General features: G+C 36.9%; 1 protein-coding gene across 4 annotated transcripts in view; it reads left to right on the top strand.

Moving 5' to 3' along the window:
* CPQ (carboxypeptidase Q) overlaps positions 1–21,436 on the top strand; it is a 483,553-nt gene that overhangs the window by 435,746 nt on the left and 26,371 nt on the right. The window contains exon 8 of one of the 4 annotated variants that reach the window (XM_053208529.1): positions 16,575–20,252. The exons of 1 other annotated variant lie outside the window; for it this stretch is intronic. In XM_053208529.1, coding sequence (XP_053064504.1) covers positions 16,575–16,738 — 164 coding nt within the window. In that variant the 3' untranslated portion in view covers positions 16,739–20,252. Of the gene's footprint in view, positions 1–2,022; positions 2,379–10,271; positions 10,305–16,574; positions 20,253–21,436 lie in introns of those variants that run through there. 2 more of the 4 variants (XM_027064174.2, XM_027064170.2) reach the window with 2 other exon arrangements.

Below are 21,436 nucleotides of genomic sequence, written 5' to 3'. Positions count from 1 at the left end.
GGTCTTCATCTTTAAGATGAAGGGATGGGGGCGCCTGGGTGGCTCAGTCGGTTAAGCGTCCGACTTCAGCTCAGGTCATGATCTCACGGTCCGTGAGTTCGAGCCCCGCGTTGGGCTCTGTGCTGACAGCTCAGAGCCTGGAGCCTGTTTCGGATTCTGTGTCTCCCTCTCTCTCTGCCCCTCCCCCGTTCATGCTCTGTCTCTCTCTGTCTCAAAAATAAATAAAACGTTAAAAAAAATTAAAAAAAAAAAAGATGAAGGGATGAATTCAGCACAAGGTACAAAAGTCTACAGATCCTTTCACCAGACTCTTACACTTCTAATCATCATCATAACCTTTAAGCCCAAGTTTTTTCATCTATAAAATGAGGATAATAATAATTACAGAAGCATTACGATGATTTGATAAGATAATGAATGTCAAATGTTTAGTTAAGGCCATGGCACTTAGTAAATCCTGGCTACAATTATGGTTATGATTTTTTTTTACCTTTTTCATCATTAAATGATACATCATTGTAAAGAACCAATATCCCAGAGACAATAAGGAAGAATACCATTTCCCAGTCTGCACCATGCCCGTAGTGAAAGAGCCTCTGTCACCCTCCAACATGCTTCTAAATAGTCTTTACCACATTAAAATCAGTAACTTGGGGAGAATGAGGCTTTTTCCTTTTTAAGCTTCATCTGTGGAATCCCAAGCAGTTTGGGATGTAATCTTATGTTCGTTAATCTCATTTCTGCAGATGTACTCTGCTAGATTGAAGGTTCCATGAAATTCCATGAGAGCAGACACATTTAAGTTATGCCCAACATCATTTGCCCGGGGCTTAGCAAGGTACTTGGACCTCAGTAGGAGCTCAGGAGATATCAGATGAGTGAATATGATCTCCTTTTCAAAACCTTATATCCAAGTCATGTTTGGCAGAATCCCTAGTGTCTGCCTTGCTCTGCAGCGCTGAGTGCACTGTAAATGTTGTTGTGATCACCTCGAGTAGTCACTCCACTAGTTACAATAACTGGACGATTGTTACCTCTTCTGTATGAAAGTAAGCAAGAAAAAATTCATGCTTCATGTTCCATATCCTTCAGAATCCGTCTTCTTACCAGTTTAATTAGTTAGTAAAGGACAGCATACTTACACCTTTGTCAAGAATTCTAGCTGCTTTCGGAAAAATGACTCAGATGAAACAGCAGGACTCCTGGTGTTATTTATAAAGTTTGTGCTGGGAACTGTTTCAGGGTCTGTAGCAGCAAATCTCAAGCACCATTTACCTTACCCGATAATTCTGGAGTTTGAGTATGAATGATGGAACAGCTAATAACATGTTACCCCACAAAGTAGCATTAGCTTCCTTTATCATCATCAGCCTTTTTTTTTAAAGAACACAGAAATGTGTAAATTGCAGTTTATCTCACCACAGAAGCATTTAATCAAATGTGCTGTAATTATATTTTGGGTGGCTACTGAGAATAATCACTATTTCTTCATTATGAGGATTGTCCTAAAAATTACATTAATGAGGGTCAACCATAATAGCATTGGAAATTTAGCTACATTTAAATGTAAAATTTGTACCTCAGCCTTGTAGATTCCCTATTAGTGGATTGCCATGGGCCAGGATCTTATCATGAGTGTTGGCATTTAATGGATGTGCCTTGAACTGATGTTTTACTTTAAGTGAAATGTGTTTGCATTAAAAGCATATTCATTTCCAGGCTCCTTCTTAAACATTTGTTTCTTTTGTTTTGGAATTCAGAAAGCTTTTCATGTTTGGCCTATTTTTTCTTATTCACTGAATAATAATTTTTAGAAGGTTATATTTTAGAAGGTTTTATGTAAAAAAAAATCGTCCTTTTAGCAGATAGTCAACTAAAGAGACTGCATTTAGCTGCCAAATGTGAACCTCTCAGGTGACCAAGAATGAAAAAGCCTATTTGCATAAATAAAATAAAAGCTCAATAACTGAGCCAATATTCACCAAAATTTTTACCAACATCTAATTTTGCTGTGTTTTCAAGGATTATGGCTTAAGGCCAGAATTATTCACCATATGCCTGTTCTCCTTGTCCTTCCCTCAGAAGCTAAGGTGGAAGAAGCTTCACTGATATTTTGCAGCGTTAGCCAAGTCGTTTGTCGTCTTTTTGTAACCACATGCCTTACACAAAATCATGGACACACCTATTTTGGATAAATTTGTGCTGTCTGATGTATAAATGAATATGAAGAATAGAAAGAAATCAAAAGACTCTCATTCCCAGATCAATTTTCTTCATTGGCCTAAGCTACCTCCAAACCTGCCCCCTGGTTTCTGGACATGATGCATGTTATTCATTAGTACTTAAATTTTATTATATTTTTAATATAGCCTGTTTTCAGATGGGATTGCTTTTAGTAGTAACACTTTCTTTTATGTATTTATTTCCTGTTTTCCATCGCATAGCTTCTTGTGACTTTGACACTATGGTTATCTGGAAATGGAAAAAGCCCATCTCAGTGTAGACTCTTGGTCCATCCAGCCCATAATTCTGCTTCTGACAAAGGCCCCCAGAGGAATTTTGTGGAGGCCTTGGCTGCCCACCCTGACATGACCTAAAATTAATAGGTGTGCCCTCTCAAGTAGTCTGATTTCTGTATATCAGTATGGCTTAATCAGCTGTGAATGTATATTAGATAACCTAAAAGGGACAATTTTAGCCTGTCCTCCTTATTGGGAGGAAGGGGTGGATAATGGAGATCCACAGTGTAGCTGGAAGGTCTTTGCAGGTTTTCAAGACTGATTCCAATTCCAAATAATGATACCAATTCTCAGGTGGGCTTCCTTGTATAGAAATACCTGTTGCTTCTGGTCTTTGTCTCATAGCCAGTTAGTTCTCTATGCACAGCAAAACATTGTCTTCAATTCTACAGCAACTCAACCTTTTTGGTTGTAGCATAGTTTAATCAAAGTTTCTTTGAATAGGTAAAATACCTCCTTTTCCTTTGCTTACAACCTTTTTTTTTTTTTGGTACCTTTTTAAAGATTGTAAAGATTGTAAAAGCAGGCCAAGGCTTCCTCTTACAAAAGCCATCATTTCTTTTTCAACCTATCAACTATGTGTTTAAGTCCTTAATAATAAACCTTGGATTTTATAAATGCGTTATCCTGGCCATGCAGAAGTGAGAATCATTGGTCAGAGGTTCATAGAGTCTTCCTTATGATCTTTCTCATGAATGGACATATTTTTATCAACCAGTTGGCTTTCAATGTCATGATCATTGAATAGTGGGTGACAGAATTGTGGCTCTAGCTCCCCCATGTCACCCAGGCCTTCCTGCAGTACTCCTGTCAACCAGCCTTACGGAATTATCAATATGCAGTAAAGGGAAGTAGGTCTACAACAGCATGTCCAGGTAATACTTCCAATTTGTCTCATTCCTTTGCCAACAGAATGGGAGGTGATGAGCAGAAACACAGGTTTATATCTCAACACCTGCCTTCTACTGCACAGTGGATTTGTAACCTCTTTGTATTTGTAGCCAGAAATCATAATCCGTGAGCACATAGAAAACCTGTGATGATTTTAAGACCTTCGTTATAAACACCACACTGGAAACAATCTTCAGAGTCTTTTCAAGTCAAAGACCCATATACATTGAATGTTCTCACAGTGTGCTCTGTCAGAAACAATTTTTACTGATGTTTTCTTAGTGAGCATCATTCCCCAAGTGTGGAGAGAACTGCAGAAAAGCAATTACATGGAGTCACATTAGCTCACATAGGTGGGAATTTTACTGACATCAGGCCATGAAAGAAGAGTGGACGATAAGTTCTGTATGGACAAAGGGAGAATAATAAATTGGGACCAATATGTAAAAATGAGTAAGATTCAAAATTACCCCTCTCCAAAGAGGTGTCAATGTCATTTTGTGTTCCAAAACCAGACAGAAGGACGGTGGTGTGGGTTTTTCTTTATAGCTATATATGAAGATATAAATACACATGCACACACCTAAAATCATAAACTCAAAGATAAGGACCTTATCACATGTGAATGTGATTGTTCTTTGAAGGTTTTTAGATAGATGGTATTAAATTATAATTTTCTAAATGGTAAAATCATGACTGTCATGTGAAAGTTGGAAGGCAGTTCAAGAAAGAAATAAGGATATTAAGGGGTCAGGAAGTGTTAAGGACAAGCCCAATATTATACACACAGATAGATACGTAGATATAGATAGATATAGATACAGATACAAATGCAGATATAGATACAGATATAGATATAGATATAGACTCTCTATATATTTTATATATGTATACATCTATATATACACCTATGTTTATATATATGTTTGTGTGTTTATGTGTGTAAAATTTATACTTATTCTCCTCATGATCTCCTCATACCCGGAGACCATCTGCTACCACACGGGGAGAAGACAGAAGGCCAGGTCTTGTGTTGGTAACCATTTTGCTCAATGCTCTTGCATATTAAAGTACTCATGGATAAAATTACAGATGATGACTTTGTGAGAAACTTATCCTTTGAGACATGAGAATGCAATTGTTCTTTTAAGATTTATAGATGGGTGGTATTAAGCTATAATTTTCTAAAAGGTAAAAACTATAATTTTCATGCAAATACAAAATAAACACATGTCAAAGATTTGATTCAATTAGTTAATGAGGAAATCAGTAAGATATTAATACCAATTTACAGAGCATATGAGAAACTAAATGTGTGCAATTTAATAAAGAAATATTAGGATAAGATTGCTAGGTTAGATTTTTAAAACTGGTTAATATCCTAGCGGCCAATAAATTGTAATGTTTGGGATTATCTATTCTTTGGGACAGAAATCATTTTCATCTCTACTAGACAAAAATATACAATTTAAAATATAAATTCACTAAGTCTGTGACCTTTAATCAATAGTAAACAGTGAGTCAAACTAAGAACATTTTCCTAGACAGTTCTTAGGTGGACTTTGCTCCTGAATGACATTGAAAAGATGTGCTGCCCATCTTTTTGCCTTATTTTCAAGTTGTGGTTAATTTCTGTAACAGTGGTGAAAGGTATAGGAACATATTGTGTAGTCCATAAGAGGACATTTAGATCTCAGCCTGTGTATGAAATATCATATGTCTTTGACAATGAAAACCTGCTTGGAAAGAGCTGATAGTAGAATCCCCAGAAAGTAGGATTGCCTTACCAAAAGTTGCTGTAGAAAAGGAGGATGAAGCCAGTATTCGTCTCAGCTTTTGTCCAATTTGATATTTAATAATTCTTTCATTTATCCATTTAGTGAGTCAACAAATATTTAATGAGCATCTACTATATGCCAGGCATTGGGAATTGGAACAAAAAGACAAAGGTTCTGCTCTTGGGGAACTTATATTCCAATGGAAAAGATAGGCAGCAAATAATAAAACCATTATAAGAATAATATACTTTCAGATAATAGAAAGGAGGATAATGAGTGATCAGAGGGAAGGTGTGAGTTTTAGGCAGAATGGTCGAGGAACTCTCAGGAGGATTGGCCAGCTGTGAGAGTATCGTCCAGATACAGCAGGGGACTTGGTGACAGACAGGGCTCTGCTGTTCATCTTCTGGTAGATAGTCGCTGCCACTGTATTAACATAATTCAAGTCTTCACTCTGTTTCATGGTCAAGGATACCTCCAGTTTGAATTTCTATCTCCATGTCATGAGGTAGAAATGAGTACTGGGGGGACCAGAGCAGTGAATGGAGTAAATTGTGCAAATAGTTTCCCACTGGGGAGAAAGTAGTTACAGACACCTGGGATAGGGCAGTGAGAGAAGGTACAGAAAACTGGTTAGGAGCATGGGTTTTAGAACAGAGACACCCGGATTTGAATCCGGACTCTAATGACATATGATGATCATTCCCTCCCGGGGTCACTGGGAGAATTAAATGAAATAATCTCCATAAAGCCTAAGGCACACAGGAAGCACTCAACAAAATGGTATCCTTATTATTCCCACTTTGGGAAAGCCTGTAGTATCAGCTTAATGCAGCAGTGATTAATTAGTCTTGCTATTGCTATATAGTTCTTCAACTTGATGGAAAGATGAATCGTTATCACAGAGTTTAGGTATATGTGAACTGGGGGTTCACCAGGTCTGTTGGTATTGACTTAAGCTATGTGGTCAAAGTTGTTCCAGCAGCCAGTCCAAGTTTTACAAAGAGATGGAAGGTGCAGGCTTATACCTGTAATTTTTTAGCACAGACTTGGCGATTCTTGGATAAATTAAGAATGTAGAAACTAAAATTATAATACTTTTGATGGGGTTTTGATTGGAGACGTTTTTCCCTTCTCTTTCTTGCCTTGCTCAGTCCTTTCCTTTCTTTTACTGTTTTTTTTTTCCTTTCCTGTTTATAAGTTGCTTTCTCTTCTGGAGAGCTATGAGTTAGGAAGCTATTAATTAGCTGCTTCTCACCCTAATTTTCAATGAGATTTAATACGGTAGAGATAAAGCTGCCCCTTTTGAAAACAAAAATTAAATGTCTGCAAATTCCATGAACTGATTTTTTAATTGTTTGGCAATAATGTTTTTTCATTGATAATGTTGCTCAAAGAAATAATTTTAATTAAATTTTAAATCTATTTTTAGATTTTATAGATTCTAGGGAGACCATTTTCTTGCAGGGAATAAGTTTAAGACCATAATATTCTTTTCTAACCCCACAATTATGATCAGAGGAATGTCTGTAATACATTCCATTGCAATTAAATTGCATACCCCAGACTGTTCAAGATCTGTTTATAAAGGAGGAATGGATTTTCCACAGCTGCTTGCCTGTTAGTGCATCCTTCATGCAACATTGCGGCAGCCAGCGTATGCACTGAAATAACAGACTTGAACTTCCAAAGCTTTCAAATGTCTTTTAAAAACTTCCCATTACATGAATTGCTTAATTTGTGTACATGAAAATCCACTGATTACATATGAATGAGAGTCAACCTAAAATAAGAGGGGGCTTTGAGAATCTGTGTGTATTTGCCCACCCATCTTTTCAGGAATTAGCAGGTATTCAATCTTGTTCCAATATCCTGCACAGACCACAGTCATTACTGAGATCTCTGTGAAGACTGGAATCTGCTGAGAACAGTATGGGGCAGGTTGGGTATTTCTTACAATATTCATTGGACCATCTTCACCCAGTCACACAGCTGGAAAATATTTTCTGAGATGAATGTTTATAGAAAAGATTCAGAGAGGAGTAGAAAGAAGGGGATAGGAGGGAGGAGAAGGAAAAATAATCCAAACCAAGTTAAGGTAGGGTCATATAGAATAGACATCAGAGTCCAGCAATTTCATCTTTAAGAACAATTGCCAGAACTTTAATTTATTAAATTAGAATTTTAATCGCTCCAAGCTGCATTTAATTGATCAAACTGCTGTGTATATATTGGGTCATCCTTATGATGGGTATATAACATCTATAATAAAGTATTAATTTAATGCTTACTAATTTTCACCAGAATTTCTCATATCTCAGTAGCCCCATTTCATGAGTGAGAAAACTAAGGCTGAAAAGCCTTATGTGATTCACCCAAAGTCACCCATTTGTTAAGCAGAAGAGTTTGAATTTGAACCCAGGCCTGTCTGACTCTAATCCTTATGTTCTCGGCTATATCTCCCTACATAGGTCCAGTTGCTTGGCTGGCATACTCCAGGATATGTCTTCGCATCCTTAAATTCCAAACCTCCCTTAGAAATAATTTCCTAACAGTGAACTGGCCTAATAATGCTGTGGTTTATTTCCAGGGGGTGAATGTTGGCCTTCAGAGCAGGCTCCTTCCTACCAGCTTTCTATTTCTAAAAAGCATTTGATGATTCCCTGTTCAGAGCTCATATACCTGTCAAAAGAGACTGCAATTTATCCCTGGGGATAGTTAACATTCCCTCCACCCATGAGAATATGTCAGGTGCTCTCAGAAATTGAAATCCAGGCTCTCCCTCAGTGCTGGTCTTTTAGATTAGTAGCTGTCACTGTAAAATGTCTCCTTGGAATTGCAGAGACAAGGCTGCAAGGCAGCCAACAGGCCCACCTCATATCTCCTTGTGGTTATCAGCATTCTTATTGGTAATATCGGATTTTCTGGTGCTGTTTTAGTTTTATAAAATGTTCGTGGGAACTTCGATGATCTCTGAGGAAATGCCTTCCCTAATGCTCTAGCTCTAAGAGGAGGCAGCCAAATTCCCACCCATCTGGCAGGCAAGTTCTTTCAGTCTGAGACTGAGAGGGAATTTCAGAGGCCTGGAGAGGGCATCCATAAGTATATCTTGCTTCTATTTTTGCAATGTGGAATTTGGAATCTTTCCTGTCAGGCATCATGTAGTGTCTTTAAGAAGCCCTGGATTTGAGGAAAACAGCCCCAAGTGAGCCATACTCTGTCTGCTGGAACTAAATGTCCTTTCCTGTTTCTTAATGTACACAACTCTAATTCATCTTCCATCCACCATTGGTGACTTTAATTCTTTCAACTCCTTGATTTTATCCTTAATCCATGAGTTTCACATCCACCTGGTGCTCTCAAAGCATGTGCTCCTCACCAGCTTCAGCTGGTTCTAAAATGTCATGGTTTCTGTTAACATGCTTCTCGCTCCTACCAAAGTAAACACACAGATTTGTCTCCCCTGGGTATGCTGTGAGATCATGACATAAAGAATCTTCTGGTTTTAAAATGGACCTCTGGCCTTTTCACTGGGAATTTTGCTTGTCTTCATCCACCATATGCTTTCCAGAGACTTTCAGAGACTGGGATATCATCATGTGGCCATGATCTTTGTCACCTGTCCCCGGGACTACACCTCTTCCCCAGCCTTCTCTTCACCACAGTGGTTTTTATACAAGTCCACCTCTACATTTTTCTGGAGCATCTCCCTAAGGTGCAACTCCAGTCTCCCTGCTTTCCTGCCCATTGGTTCCCAAGGCATCCCCATTTATGAACTACATTCAGTCTCTTTTCGGCCTTATATTTAGGACCTTCCCCAGTTGGTTGCCAACTTTATCTGCCAATAATTAACTTAAATTACACACACACACACACACACACACACACACACACACACGCCACCCAAACTGGAGTGCTCACATCCTCTTTCACCTGGAATGTCTACACTGCATCTCTGCCTGTTGACATCTTGAGTACTTACATTAAAATTCTCTTTTACCAGTCCACATAAATCTTCACCTTTCTCTACCCTATACTGTGGCCCTGAAGGCTGTTATGGACTACATTAACAAATCATACCTTCCCTCTAGCCTATGATTGGGTTTGGCCATAGGGAGGCCCAATAGGATATGAGAGGCACCAGCAAGAAGCTGATTCCCTGGCTTCCACAAATAGCCACAGCTCTTCCAGTGACCCTTTCAGGCAGCTATAGCTGCTTTCTTCTTTGCCTTTTAGGCCTAGGAGTGGTAATGGCTCTCTTTGTTGCCAGTCCTAGGTCAGCATCCCTTATGGGTTTTATTTAACCCTGACCACTCTTTGTAAATAATCCTTTCACCAAATTCTCCAAGCTACCTTCTTAGAGCATCCCATCTGTTTCCTATGGGGACTCTGACTGGTACAGCGTCCTCAAGGCCCAGTTCAGTCATAAAATTTACCAATTTCATTGAATCGCTCAACAAATATACATTCATCTTCTATTTGATGCTATGTTACAGGTATTGGTGACAGAGTAGAGAACAAAACAGAGGACTTGCCTTCAGAGACCTTACAAAATAGTGGGGAAATTAGATGTGAAACAAGCAATTATGACAAAAGAAAGTGGAGATAATGATAATACAAGTATGGAGTTCACACAACCAGGGGACCAAGTCTAGGGGTCAAAAAAGGTCATTCAGCTATATGAGCCATCCACTATTTCTTTGTCCTTTCCTTGTGGAACTCTGCCTCAAAAGCTGTCTTTTGAGAGGAGAGGCTGTGTCTTTTTCACCTTTATTTCTGTCTTAGTCCTTAGACCACTGCCTAGAATATTGTAGGAACTCAAGTATTCATCTAATTGAATTGGATTGAGCCTTCTGAATATTTATGGACCCCCACTCCAGCCCACCCACTGAAGGTTTTACATTATTAGGCTGGATGATGGTGAGATTCCCACTTTTTCAGAGCCACTGGGCTAATAGAAAACATGATTTACTAGTTTTAGAAAGAAAAACCACTGTATTGGAAGAACGCCTCCTCAACTCAGGTGAAGGGTTTTAGAGGCATTGTCAACTTAATACACCCTGTTTTGGATATTTCCTGGCAGGCACTGGAGTCATTAGTTGGTGAGTCATCAAAGGTGAGAGTTGAGTTTTCTTTTATACTTATTTTTTCCCTAACTGGCTTGTGTTATGTTTAATAGCATCATAGCTAAACTCAAAGTGAAATATGCATGGAGATAAATCCAAATCCTACTTTGGAGCAAGGAGTTAGGGGAGATAGGTAGAGGAAAACCTTGGCACAAAGTTTTAATGTTTACTTATTTTGAGAGAGAGAGCGAGAGAGAGTGTACAAGCAGGATGGGAGCACAAAGAGTGGGAGAGAGAATCCCAAGCAGGCCCTAAGCTGTCGGCATAGAACCTGACATGGAGCTCAATCTTCTGAATGAGCCTTGAGATCATGACCTGAGCCAAAATCAAGAGTCAGAGGCTGAACCAACTAAGCCACCCAGGCGCTCCTCAGGAAAAAGCTTTTAAAACTTGGGTTGGGATAGAGAAAATCTAAACAGCAACCTGAGGCCAGAAAGTTCTCAGGAACAAGAACAGGGTCCAGTTCACAGGGTAGGAAGTAGAGGACTGGGGGAAGACAACTCTGTGCCAACATGTAGATCAGAAGTTTGTAGACAGATTTCTTCCCCCAAAAAATAATTGTTGGGTACAACAATAATTGTCTTTCTATAATGCATGGCTTAGTAAGGCAAAGTAAGGGAATTTCTCAGAGGAGAAAAATTATAAGTGAGAATCTATAGAAAAAAAACTCTGGAGCCTGGCATTTGTTTGAGGGTATCTGGCAATGTCTGTTTTTTTGAATCATGATTATTAATGAGCAGTGGGTACATCTGGGACAGGAGACAAAAGAGGCCCTAGTGTCCTCTTATAAGATATTGATTGACTTTAATTAAATATGTGAGCTATGATTTCTAAGGTCTCCACTGACAGAATTGAAATAAAGTGTGTAATCTCCAAACTAGTAGAGTGGAAGGGATAAAAGGAATAATAAAAGGGAAAAAAATCAACACAAAGGAAGGCAAGAAAGAAAGTGGGGGGGGTGGGGAGGGGAACAAACATAGAAAACAAAATTAACAGATAGAAAGCAAAAACTTAGATGGTATAAGGGCACCTGGGTGGCTCAGTCAGTTAAGTGTCCAACTTTGGCTCAGGTCATGATTTCAGTTTGTAGATTCAAGCCCAGCGTGAGGCTCTGTGCTGACAGCTCAGAGCCTGGAGCCTGCTTCAGATTTTGTGTCTCCCTCTCCCTCTGCCCCTCCCCTGTTCTCTTTTTCTCTCTCTCTCAAAAATAAATAAACATTCAAAAAAATAAAAAAAAAACTAAGATGGTATAAATGAATTCAATTTAACAATATTCACAATCTACACAAGTGAGTTATACTGTCCAGTTAAAATTCAGATTGTTAGACTACATTTTTAAAATTCAACTTTAGGGACGCCTGAGTGGCTCAGTCGGTTAAGCGTCCGACTTCAGCTCAGGTCATGATCTTGCGGTCCTTGAGTTCGAGCCCTGCCTCGGGCTCTGTGATGACCTCTCAGAGCCTGGAGCCTGTTTTGGATTCTGTGTCTCCCTCTCTCTCTGCCCCTCCCCCGTTCATGCTCTGTCTCTCTCTGTCTCAAAAATAAATAAACGTTTAAAAAAATTTTTTTAATTCAACTTTAAAGTCTTTATAAGAGAAACCTCTAAAAACAAGAAGCAAGGAAGAATGCAAGTAAAATGATGAAAGAAGACATATTAGGGTAAATAAAGAAGATATGGCTATATTAAATATTAAGAAAAACTAACTTCAAGACAAAAAGCATTACTAAAAATAAAGAGGATGACTACACATTAATAAAGATGTTCAATTTATCAGGATGCTGTAATTCTAAATTTGTATGCCCCTAATAGTATAAGTTTGAAATATATAACAAAGAAATTGCTAGAACTACAAGAAAAAAAAAACATCTAAAATCACAGAGGGACATTTCCACATAAACCTCTCAAAATTGATAGACTGAATAGATAATAAATCAGTTAGGTGTTAAAAGATTTAAAGAACACAACTAACAAGCTTGATCTCATGCATATATACCACACACTGGAAGCATACTCTTTTCCACACATGGAACATTTATAAAAATGGATCATACATTAGACTACAGAGAAAATCTCAATAGAATTACAAGAATCTGTATCATACAGCCTGCATTCTCTATAAGCTGGATTAGAAATCAATAATGAAAAAATAACTAGGGAAGTCCTCATACTTTTAATAATTACAAAACACATTCTAACTCATGAGTCAAAGAGAAAACTCAAACTAGAAATTGGTAAATATTTAGAACTGAGCAATGGTGAAAATACGCATCAGAACTGGTGGGATATAGATCGCCAAGGCAACAATAGGAAGGATGGTAGCCTTACTGTATGTGCTGGAGACAGAGAAAGCAGCGAAGCAATGAACATAACACTCAACTCAAGATGTAAGAAAAAGAAAAGTGAATAAAGCCAAAGAAGGAAGGAGGAAAATAATAAATAGAAATCGAAATCAATGGAAGAAAAACCACTATATGGTAGAGAGTGTTAAAAAAAAATGTCTCTTCTATAGATGCTGGAGAGGATGTGGAGAAACGGGAACCCTCTTGCACTGTTGGTGGGAATGCAAATTGGTGCAGCCACTCTGGAAAACTGTGGAGGTTCCTCAAAAAATTAAAAATAGACCTACCCTATGACCCAGCAGTAGCACTGCTAGGAATTTACCCAAGGGATACAGGAGTACTGATGCGTAGGGGCACTTGTACCCCAATGTTTATAGCAGCACTCTCAACAATAGCCAAATTGTGGAAAAAGCCTAAACGTCCATCAACTGATGAATGGATAAAGAAATTGTGATTTATATACACAATGGAGTACTACGTGGCAATGAGAAAGAATGAAATATGGCCCTTTGTAGCAACATGGATGGAACTGGAGAGTGTGATGCTAAGTGAAATAAGCCATACAGAGAAAGACAGATACCATATGTGTTCACTCTTATGTGGATCCTGAGAAACTTAACAGAAACCCATGGGGGAAGGGAAGGAAAAAAACAAAAAAGACGTTAGAGTGGAAGAGAGCCAAAGCATAAGAGACTCTTAAAAACTGAGAACAAACTGAGGGTTGATGGGGGATGGGAGGGAGGGGAGGGTAGGTGATGGGCATTGAAGAGGGCATCCTTTGGGATGAGCACTGGGTGTTGTATGGAAACCAATTTGACAATAAATTTCATATATTAAAAAAATGTCTCTTTTTTTTCCAAAAGACGAATACAACTGATAAACTGCTGGCAAGACTGATGAACAAAAGAGAGAGAAGTCATTAAATAACTAATATGGAGAATGAAAAAAAGTGCATTCCTATACATGCAGACATAAACAGAGATAAAAACAGGATATAACTGATAGTTGTATGCAGATTATTTTGAATATTTGGGCAAAACTCACACATAAAAAATAATTTCCAAAGTTAATTCAAGAAGAAATACAAAACCTGAATAGCCCAATAACCAGGAGAGAAATTTAATCATTAGTTAAAATTTTTACCATAAACAAAGGACCAGACTTAGTTTTGTAAGGAGTTCTACTACAAAATAACCAGGAAATGAATCATTTCTGATCTTACACAAACTATTCCAATGTGTACAAAAAGAAGGAACACCTGCCTTTTTATGAATCAGATATATGTTTGATGCTAAAAATGGATAGCCACAAACAGAAAATGCAGAATTTTTAAATGTATAATTTATAATTTGCAACAAAAAATATAAGTCTTGGAGACAAGAAAACTAACAAAAGGTATGCAAACAGTATTACAAAACTTTAAAGATGTTACAGAAGACTTCAATAAATAGAAATATGTCAATACACCATTTTCATGGATAAGAACACAATATCCTAATATAAACATCTGAGCTCTCCCCAAACTGATATGTAGATTATCACACTATCTGTCAAAATCCAAAAATATTCTTTGTACAATTTAAAAATGACTCTAAATGTTATCTGAAAGAGCAAACAGTTGAGAATAGTAAGGCATTTCTGAAGGGGAAGGAAGAGAAGGTGAGAGAATTTGCTCTGCCAGATAACAAAGAATAGAAAGCAGAAGTAATTAAGACACTGTAGTATTGCCACAGGGATACACAAATAGACCATTGGAACAGATTTAGAAAGCCCCAAAACAAACCCACTTGTATAAGAAAATTTGATATATGGAAAATTGATACTGCAGATCTGTGGGAAAAAAGGATGTACTAGTCAATAAATTTGTTGGGACATCTGAAAAATAAAAATATAAGCCTACCATATACAAAATCAATTCCAATTCTAAATGGATGAAGAAGTCAAAAATAAAATCAAAACTTTTCAGCTTTTAGAATAGAACACCAGAGAATATTTTTATGATATTAGAGTAGGACAAAACTTCTTAAACAAGAGTCAGAAAGTGAAAATCATAAGAAAAAATTAATAAATTAAATTACATTAAAAGAGCATCTATTCAGCAAAGTACATGAAAAACAGAGTGAAAAGAGTCACAAGCTGGGAAATGATTTGTATAAACTTCTACCAAGAAAATATTAGTATCTACAATATTTCAAGAATTCCTACAAATCAATAGGAAAACACAAATCAATTTATAATGGGCAAAAGGCATGAACAAGCATTTCACAAAAGAGAAAACATAAATAACAAAAAAATATATGAAAACTTGCTTAGTCTCATTAATAATTTTAAAAAATAAAGTTAAAATCATAATGAGATAATATTTCATACCCACCAGATTAGCAAATGTTAGTTTAATATTACCAAATGCTAGAGAGGATATGAAACAAGAGGAAGACTCATATACTGACAGTGGCAGTGCACACTGAAAAAGGCAACATTTTGGAATTACACAATACAATTAAACACACATCTGCTCTATAGCCCAGCAATTTCATTCCTCTATTTAGACACTAGAGAATGTTGATGGCAACATTTAATAATGAAAACTGGAAACAACCTAAATGTCCATCATCAGGAAAATGGATAAATAAATGCAATGCAATAAATGGAATGTACAGCAATAAAAAATGAAAATACTGCAGCTATACACAATGAGCAGAAAAAACAAGTCACAGAAACATATCTGGTGTATATGTTTCAAAGGCAGACAGTGTTAAACAATAAATACTTTATTCATTCATTCATTCATTCATTTGTAATGCCATATAAGTATATGGTAAAACTGTTTTTTTAAAAAAGCAAAGAGTGATTAACATACAAGCAGAACAGGAAAGTGGGTACCTCTGGAGGGAGAAAAGGATCTGCAAGGGGCAGGGAGCTCATAAAATGGGCTTCAAAGGTACTTGTAATGTCTTTCTTGCATTGGATTGTGAACATATTCCTACTTCTTATATTGTCATCCATCATGATATGCATTTCTGTTCTTTGAAATCTTATGTATGTATAGTTAACAATAAGTACATACATACAAACATACATACATACATACATACATACATAAGACCAGAGGCTAAAAAACTGCAGTTGGAATCTACAAACTGGGTCCAAGATCTTCTGAAGGATGATAAAGGGACAGTGAAGCCTCACCAAAGCTGTGGTTCATGGCTGAAGCTAGACAAAAGCCTCTCTAGAGAGAGAAGAAAGCTCTTAACTGGGTAGAGACACCTGCTGGTGCCCTTGGAGGTTGCTGGGAAATCTCATGGGAAGTATATGGATCATTGGAGAAGAAAAACTTGAGCAAAAAAGTGTGGGCTTTCTTTGCATCTAGGAAGGTACATAATTTTCACGCTTGAAGATACAGAAGAAGATATCTTTTCATAAATAAGTAGGACATTTGTATCAGTTACTTAAACAAGTGAAGGTTCGTTTATTTATTTATTTATTTATTTATTTATTTATTTATTTATTTGATGTAGCAGATAGTCCAGAAGTAGGCAATGTTCAATGGGCTACCAGTATTTTCTAACTCCTAGCTCCTTTTCTCTTTCAACTCTGACATTTTTAGTGTGTGGGCTTTTTGCCCCATTCATCTCCAAACTTCTCATCTTCTTTAATGCAGCACTAGGGCATTTTCCTGACTCTTGTCACCAAAGTAAAGGCTTTCCTAGAACTCTCCATAGCCTGCCACTCATATCCTAGTAGTAAGAATGGTGCCACATGGCCATTTCTTACTGCAAGAGAAGCTGGGAAAGTAATGATTTTGCCACTGTGGCCTGCATCGTAGGAGCAGGAAGAGTGAGTAGCAATGGTTTCTGAACAGCTAATCAGAAATCTCTGTCAAAATATTTCACTAAGAATTCTTCCTCTTTTCTCCCCAGGAGCCAGTCTACTTGATGACCTATATAAATATTTCTCCTTCCATCACTCCCGTGGAGACACCATGACTATCATGGATCCAAAGCAGATGAATGTTGCTGCCACTGTTTGGGCTGTTGTCTCTTACGTCATTGCAGACATGGAGGAAATGCTGCCCAGGTCTTAGCAAGAGCAAGAAAGAAAGCATGCTTGTCCTTTCTGGCCAGGAATCCTGAGTCTGCAGCTCCAGGAAGTCCTTCTTCAACTAACAGTTTCATCTGACCTAGTCCATTTTCAAAGCACAGTACTTTTTCATACTTTCTATTACCGTCTCTCTTGATACTTTCCAAATTGTGTTTCTAGAGGAATAAATGACCCCCACCCAACATAGAATCCACATATGGTAGAGATCACAGTGGGGACATTTCATTATACCACCTGTAAAAAATATTGTTTCTACTTTGAAAGTAAATACTGGATAAATATTTGGAAGATCTCTGGTTTTCATGTGTGTATTGATGAACATTAAGTCAAATACAAGGACACCAGTTTTTTATGCTATTTATCGAAGGAGTAGAGGAATACACAATTGTAATATGGTCTTCATTGAATGTATGGAGACATTTGGCTTTCTAATTTCTACATTTTTATGTCATTAGAATTTTTTAATGAAATATGATTTTTTAATTAAAAGAAAAAAAGTCACCATTTGGAGATAAAAACTAAGTATGTATAATCTAGTTGCCTTACTCAAGATACAAAATAAGGTCTATCACCAGGTAAACAATAATATAAATATACTGTTGATGTTTTATATATTTCACAAAAGATTTCTATGAAGTTGGGGCATATTCCCATTTTGCTGTTGACAAGGTTGAGACTCAGCAAGGCCAAATAATACTCATAGGCTCTAACAGAGAAAAAACATTGATCCTCATCCACTCTGGGAACAATATCTACTGTTCTTCTACACACAATGTCCAGTATTCAATTTAAAAAAATAATTTAATGGAGTTCCTGGATGCTCAGTTGGTTAAGCAACCAACTCTTGGTTTCAGCTCAGGTTGTGATCTCACGGTTCATGGGTTTGAGCTCCACACTGGGCTCCGTGCTAGCAGTACAGGGCCTGCTCGAGATTCTCTCTCTCTGCCCATCCCTTGCTCGCTCTGTCACTCTCTCTCTCTCACAAAATAAATAAACTTTAAAAATTATTTTAAAAATTTTTTTAATAATTTTAAAAACTACAAGAAAAAGTAAATGCATTGTCAAGAGTTAAAGCAAATGAGAGAGCCAGACTAAAAGATAGCCTAGATGCTGGAACTATCAGAGAGGGATCTGACATAACTTTGGTGGATACATTAAAGATCTAGGACTACATACATGAACAGAAGGAGAATTTTAACAGAGAGATGAAAACTATAAAACAGAGTCAAATGCCAATGCTAAAATAAAAAATATAATATCAGAGATGAAGAATTTCCTTATTGGGTACCTCAGCAGACTGAACAAGGCTGAGGAAAGAATGAACTTGAAATTAGGCCAATAAAAAGTACCCAAACTGAAATACTAAGGAAAGAAATAGTGAAGGAAAACAAACAAACACCGAAATGATCTTCCAAGAGTTGTAATCTAATACATATGTGATTTAATATACATGTAATTGGATAGCAAATGGTCTAACATACATGTAATTGAATTTCCAGAAGGAAAAGACAAAGTAACAGTTTTATTAATGGTAATAATTAAAAAGATTGATAGATAGAGTAGGTCTTTCATTTCTGGCAAGGCAGCAAAGAGATACTTTGACCCTTACACTAAAAATTCTGGATACCATCTGAGAAACACTTAAATATATAAATACTGGTTAAAAGTTAAAAAAATATTAAACAAAAAACTAAGTGAAGGCATGAACCAAAAGAGATACATAGCACATTAAATCAGCTTTCTCTATGAGAAAATTTGCAGCAGGTGGTAAACTTCAATTCCATTTCACTGCTTTTCAGGGCTCAGGGAACTGTAGACAAATCTCAAAGACATATTAGGGATACTAGAGAACCCCCAATAAAACTGAGATCTCAAAGGATTATACCTCAATACAATGGTGAACTAAAAATAAATTTCAATACTGCAAGGAAAATTACCATTATTGAATAAGTGCTGAGTAGAAGGCCCAAAGAAATTCCCATCGATAATGTTACAATAAATATTAACCCACAGTCAAATGCAAAAAAATTTAAAAAACAAAAGCAAATAAAGAACTGTAGCATTCTGAGCAAGAACAAACTAAGAATACAAAACATAATTGAACCACAATGTCTTCTGATATTGGAATTATTAGACTGAGAATTTTCTAAACTATATCTATTGTGTTTAAAGAATCAAAAGAAGAGATTGAAAATTGAATATGAGAGTACAAGTGACCAGGCATATTGTAAAAAAAAAAAAAAAATAGAACTTAAAGAAATGTAAACAATTATAAGTAAAAATTTAAACTTAGGGGACCAGTTTAATTGCAGATAGGAGAATTCATGAACTGAAAGAATAGTGAAAAAATTAATGAGAATTTAGCACAGAAAGAAAAAACACAGAAAATATGAACGAGAGGTTAAGAAATATGAAGGATAGAGTTATCATCTAACACATATTTAATCAGGGTTGCATAAAAGAGAAAATAAGACAAACAATAATAAAAGAAATAAGACTACAAGAATAAGAATAAATAATAAATGAAAAACTTCCAGAAATAATGAAATATATCAGTTGACACAGTCAAGAAGCCCAGTGAATCCCAAACAGAATAAATGCAAAGAAATCTACACTAGGACATGTTATAGAGAAACTACAGACCACAGAAAAGATCTTTGAAACAAGAGAGAAGGGATTATTTTAAAAGGAGCAAAAATCAATAATAGCTAACTTCTTAATAACAGCAACAATGCAAGCCAGAAGACACTGGAAAGATACCTTCAACATGCTAAGAGACAATTACCAACCTAAAAATTCTATGCTCAGCAAAAATAGCATACAAGAACGAGAACAAAATAAGGATGTTTTCAGGTAAACAGAAATTGAGAGAGTTTACCAGCAACAGACCTTTGATAAAGGAAATATGAAAATGTCTACTCCTGGAAAAATTAAATGGCCCTAGAGTGAAGACCAATAGACAAGAAGTGAAAAGTCTGGCTCCACACCAAAAATCTATGTGTGATCATTTAGACTCATCTATAGGCAATTACAAGGGGGCAGGGCAGACCAGCCCAGCAGGCCTCATGGAGGAAAGCTATCCTCACACAAGACTTAGTACACAACTGGTACGTTATATTTTTCTGAAGAGAGTTGCAGTCAAGCACTTAGGACCTACTGGCCAGCCAGATTCATACATAATCTGCATTTCAAGCCCAACAACTCCATTCAGAGGCCTCCCTATTGAGGATCTTGACTAAGACACTTTTGTCTACTCTGACTTGGTTCTTTTCACTTCTAGCCATTTCCCCTCCCTTCTCCCTAGCCCCATCCCAATCCATAAAATGGCAGGAGTCTTTTGTTCAGAACTCTTTGGCAGTAAGATTCCCCTCCATCTGTGCTGATTCACCTGACCCTTGCCTGGTGCGAGGAAAATGGAATATTGGGGAACTGGTGCCTATTCTTACATCTTGCATATGTTATCTGCATAAGTAATGAAAGCATGATTGTTAATTTCATTTTGGTTCCTTGTCCTAATTGATCACCTCAGTCTGGCAGCTCACTAGAAATTAAGAGCAAAGAAGATGGTAAATATTTTAAACAAACATGAACTAAATAAAATAATATCTATAATTTGAAAAGAAAGAAGATAATTGGCTAAAATAGCATATAAATGAAAAGAGAAGTTACAGGAATTGGTGTCCTAAGGTCCTTGTATTGCTCTAGAAGATAATAGAGGTACTGTCTAAATTTAGGCTTTACCAAGTTAAATATAAATGTTAAATTTTCTAGGGTAACCACAAAAAAAAAATAGAGGTAGAGTGTAAAACAACAGAACAACATCTCCAAAAATGGAATAAGAAGAAAAAACTCAATAAATTTACTACCACAATGGACTAATCAACTAAAAAAATATAAGTTTGGAAAATAAGTGACTTAATGAAATGAAGAAGTGACCCATGTGCCACAGAAGAAATCATAATTGAAATTAAAACACTTCCACAACTGAATAATAACACACACGCACACATGCACACACACGCACACACACACACACACACACACCTCCATATCAAAACTTTCAGAACTCAGATTTAGGGGAGGGGTGAGGAGACCCTCTGCAGGTCTCTAACATTCTCACTCTGTGAAACTCTCCCCTCTCTGAGAGTGTATCTTATGAACTCTAGCTGCCTTGGCCTCCTCTGTGAACACTCAGATCCCTCTCCTTAACTCGGTTGGCTGCTCTCTGTTTGGGTTTTCCTTCTCTGAACTGCAACTGCAACTCTCAAGGCAGTAATCTAGGGCCAGCATAGAGCTCACCCTATTTGTTTCTGTCTCTTGGGCACCTATGTCCTTCATTTCCTGATGTCCACTGTCTTGTTTCATACATTTTATTTGGATTTTTGTTTAATATTGAAAGACAAGTCTGGTCCTTTTTACTTCTGCTTGGCCAGAAGTGAGTGTCAAGTCACTAATTTTTGTCCAGTGTATACAACCATATTCATTTTATGTTTTGTACATTTTGGTTCATTCTTTTCTCACTACTTGATTCTAATTTGGGAATGTGGATCTCAGGGATTTCATGAACTGCCCAAAGACTGAGATTAAAAATAAGCAGCATCTATGAATTATCAGAACCCATTGCCTATATCCTGGAAATGGCTCTTAGGAAATGGATCTTATTTCATCTCTTTGCCTTTCC

The sequence above is a fragment of the Acinonyx jubatus genome, chromosome F2, assembly GCF_027475565.1.
Source record: "Acinonyx jubatus isolate Ajub_Pintada_27869175 chromosome F2, VMU_Ajub_asm_v1.0, whole genome shotgun sequence".
Classification (NCBI taxonomy): domain Eukaryota; kingdom Metazoa; phylum Chordata; class Mammalia; order Carnivora; family Felidae; genus Acinonyx; species Acinonyx jubatus.
This window is presented reverse-complemented; position numbering and strand designations above follow the sequence as displayed.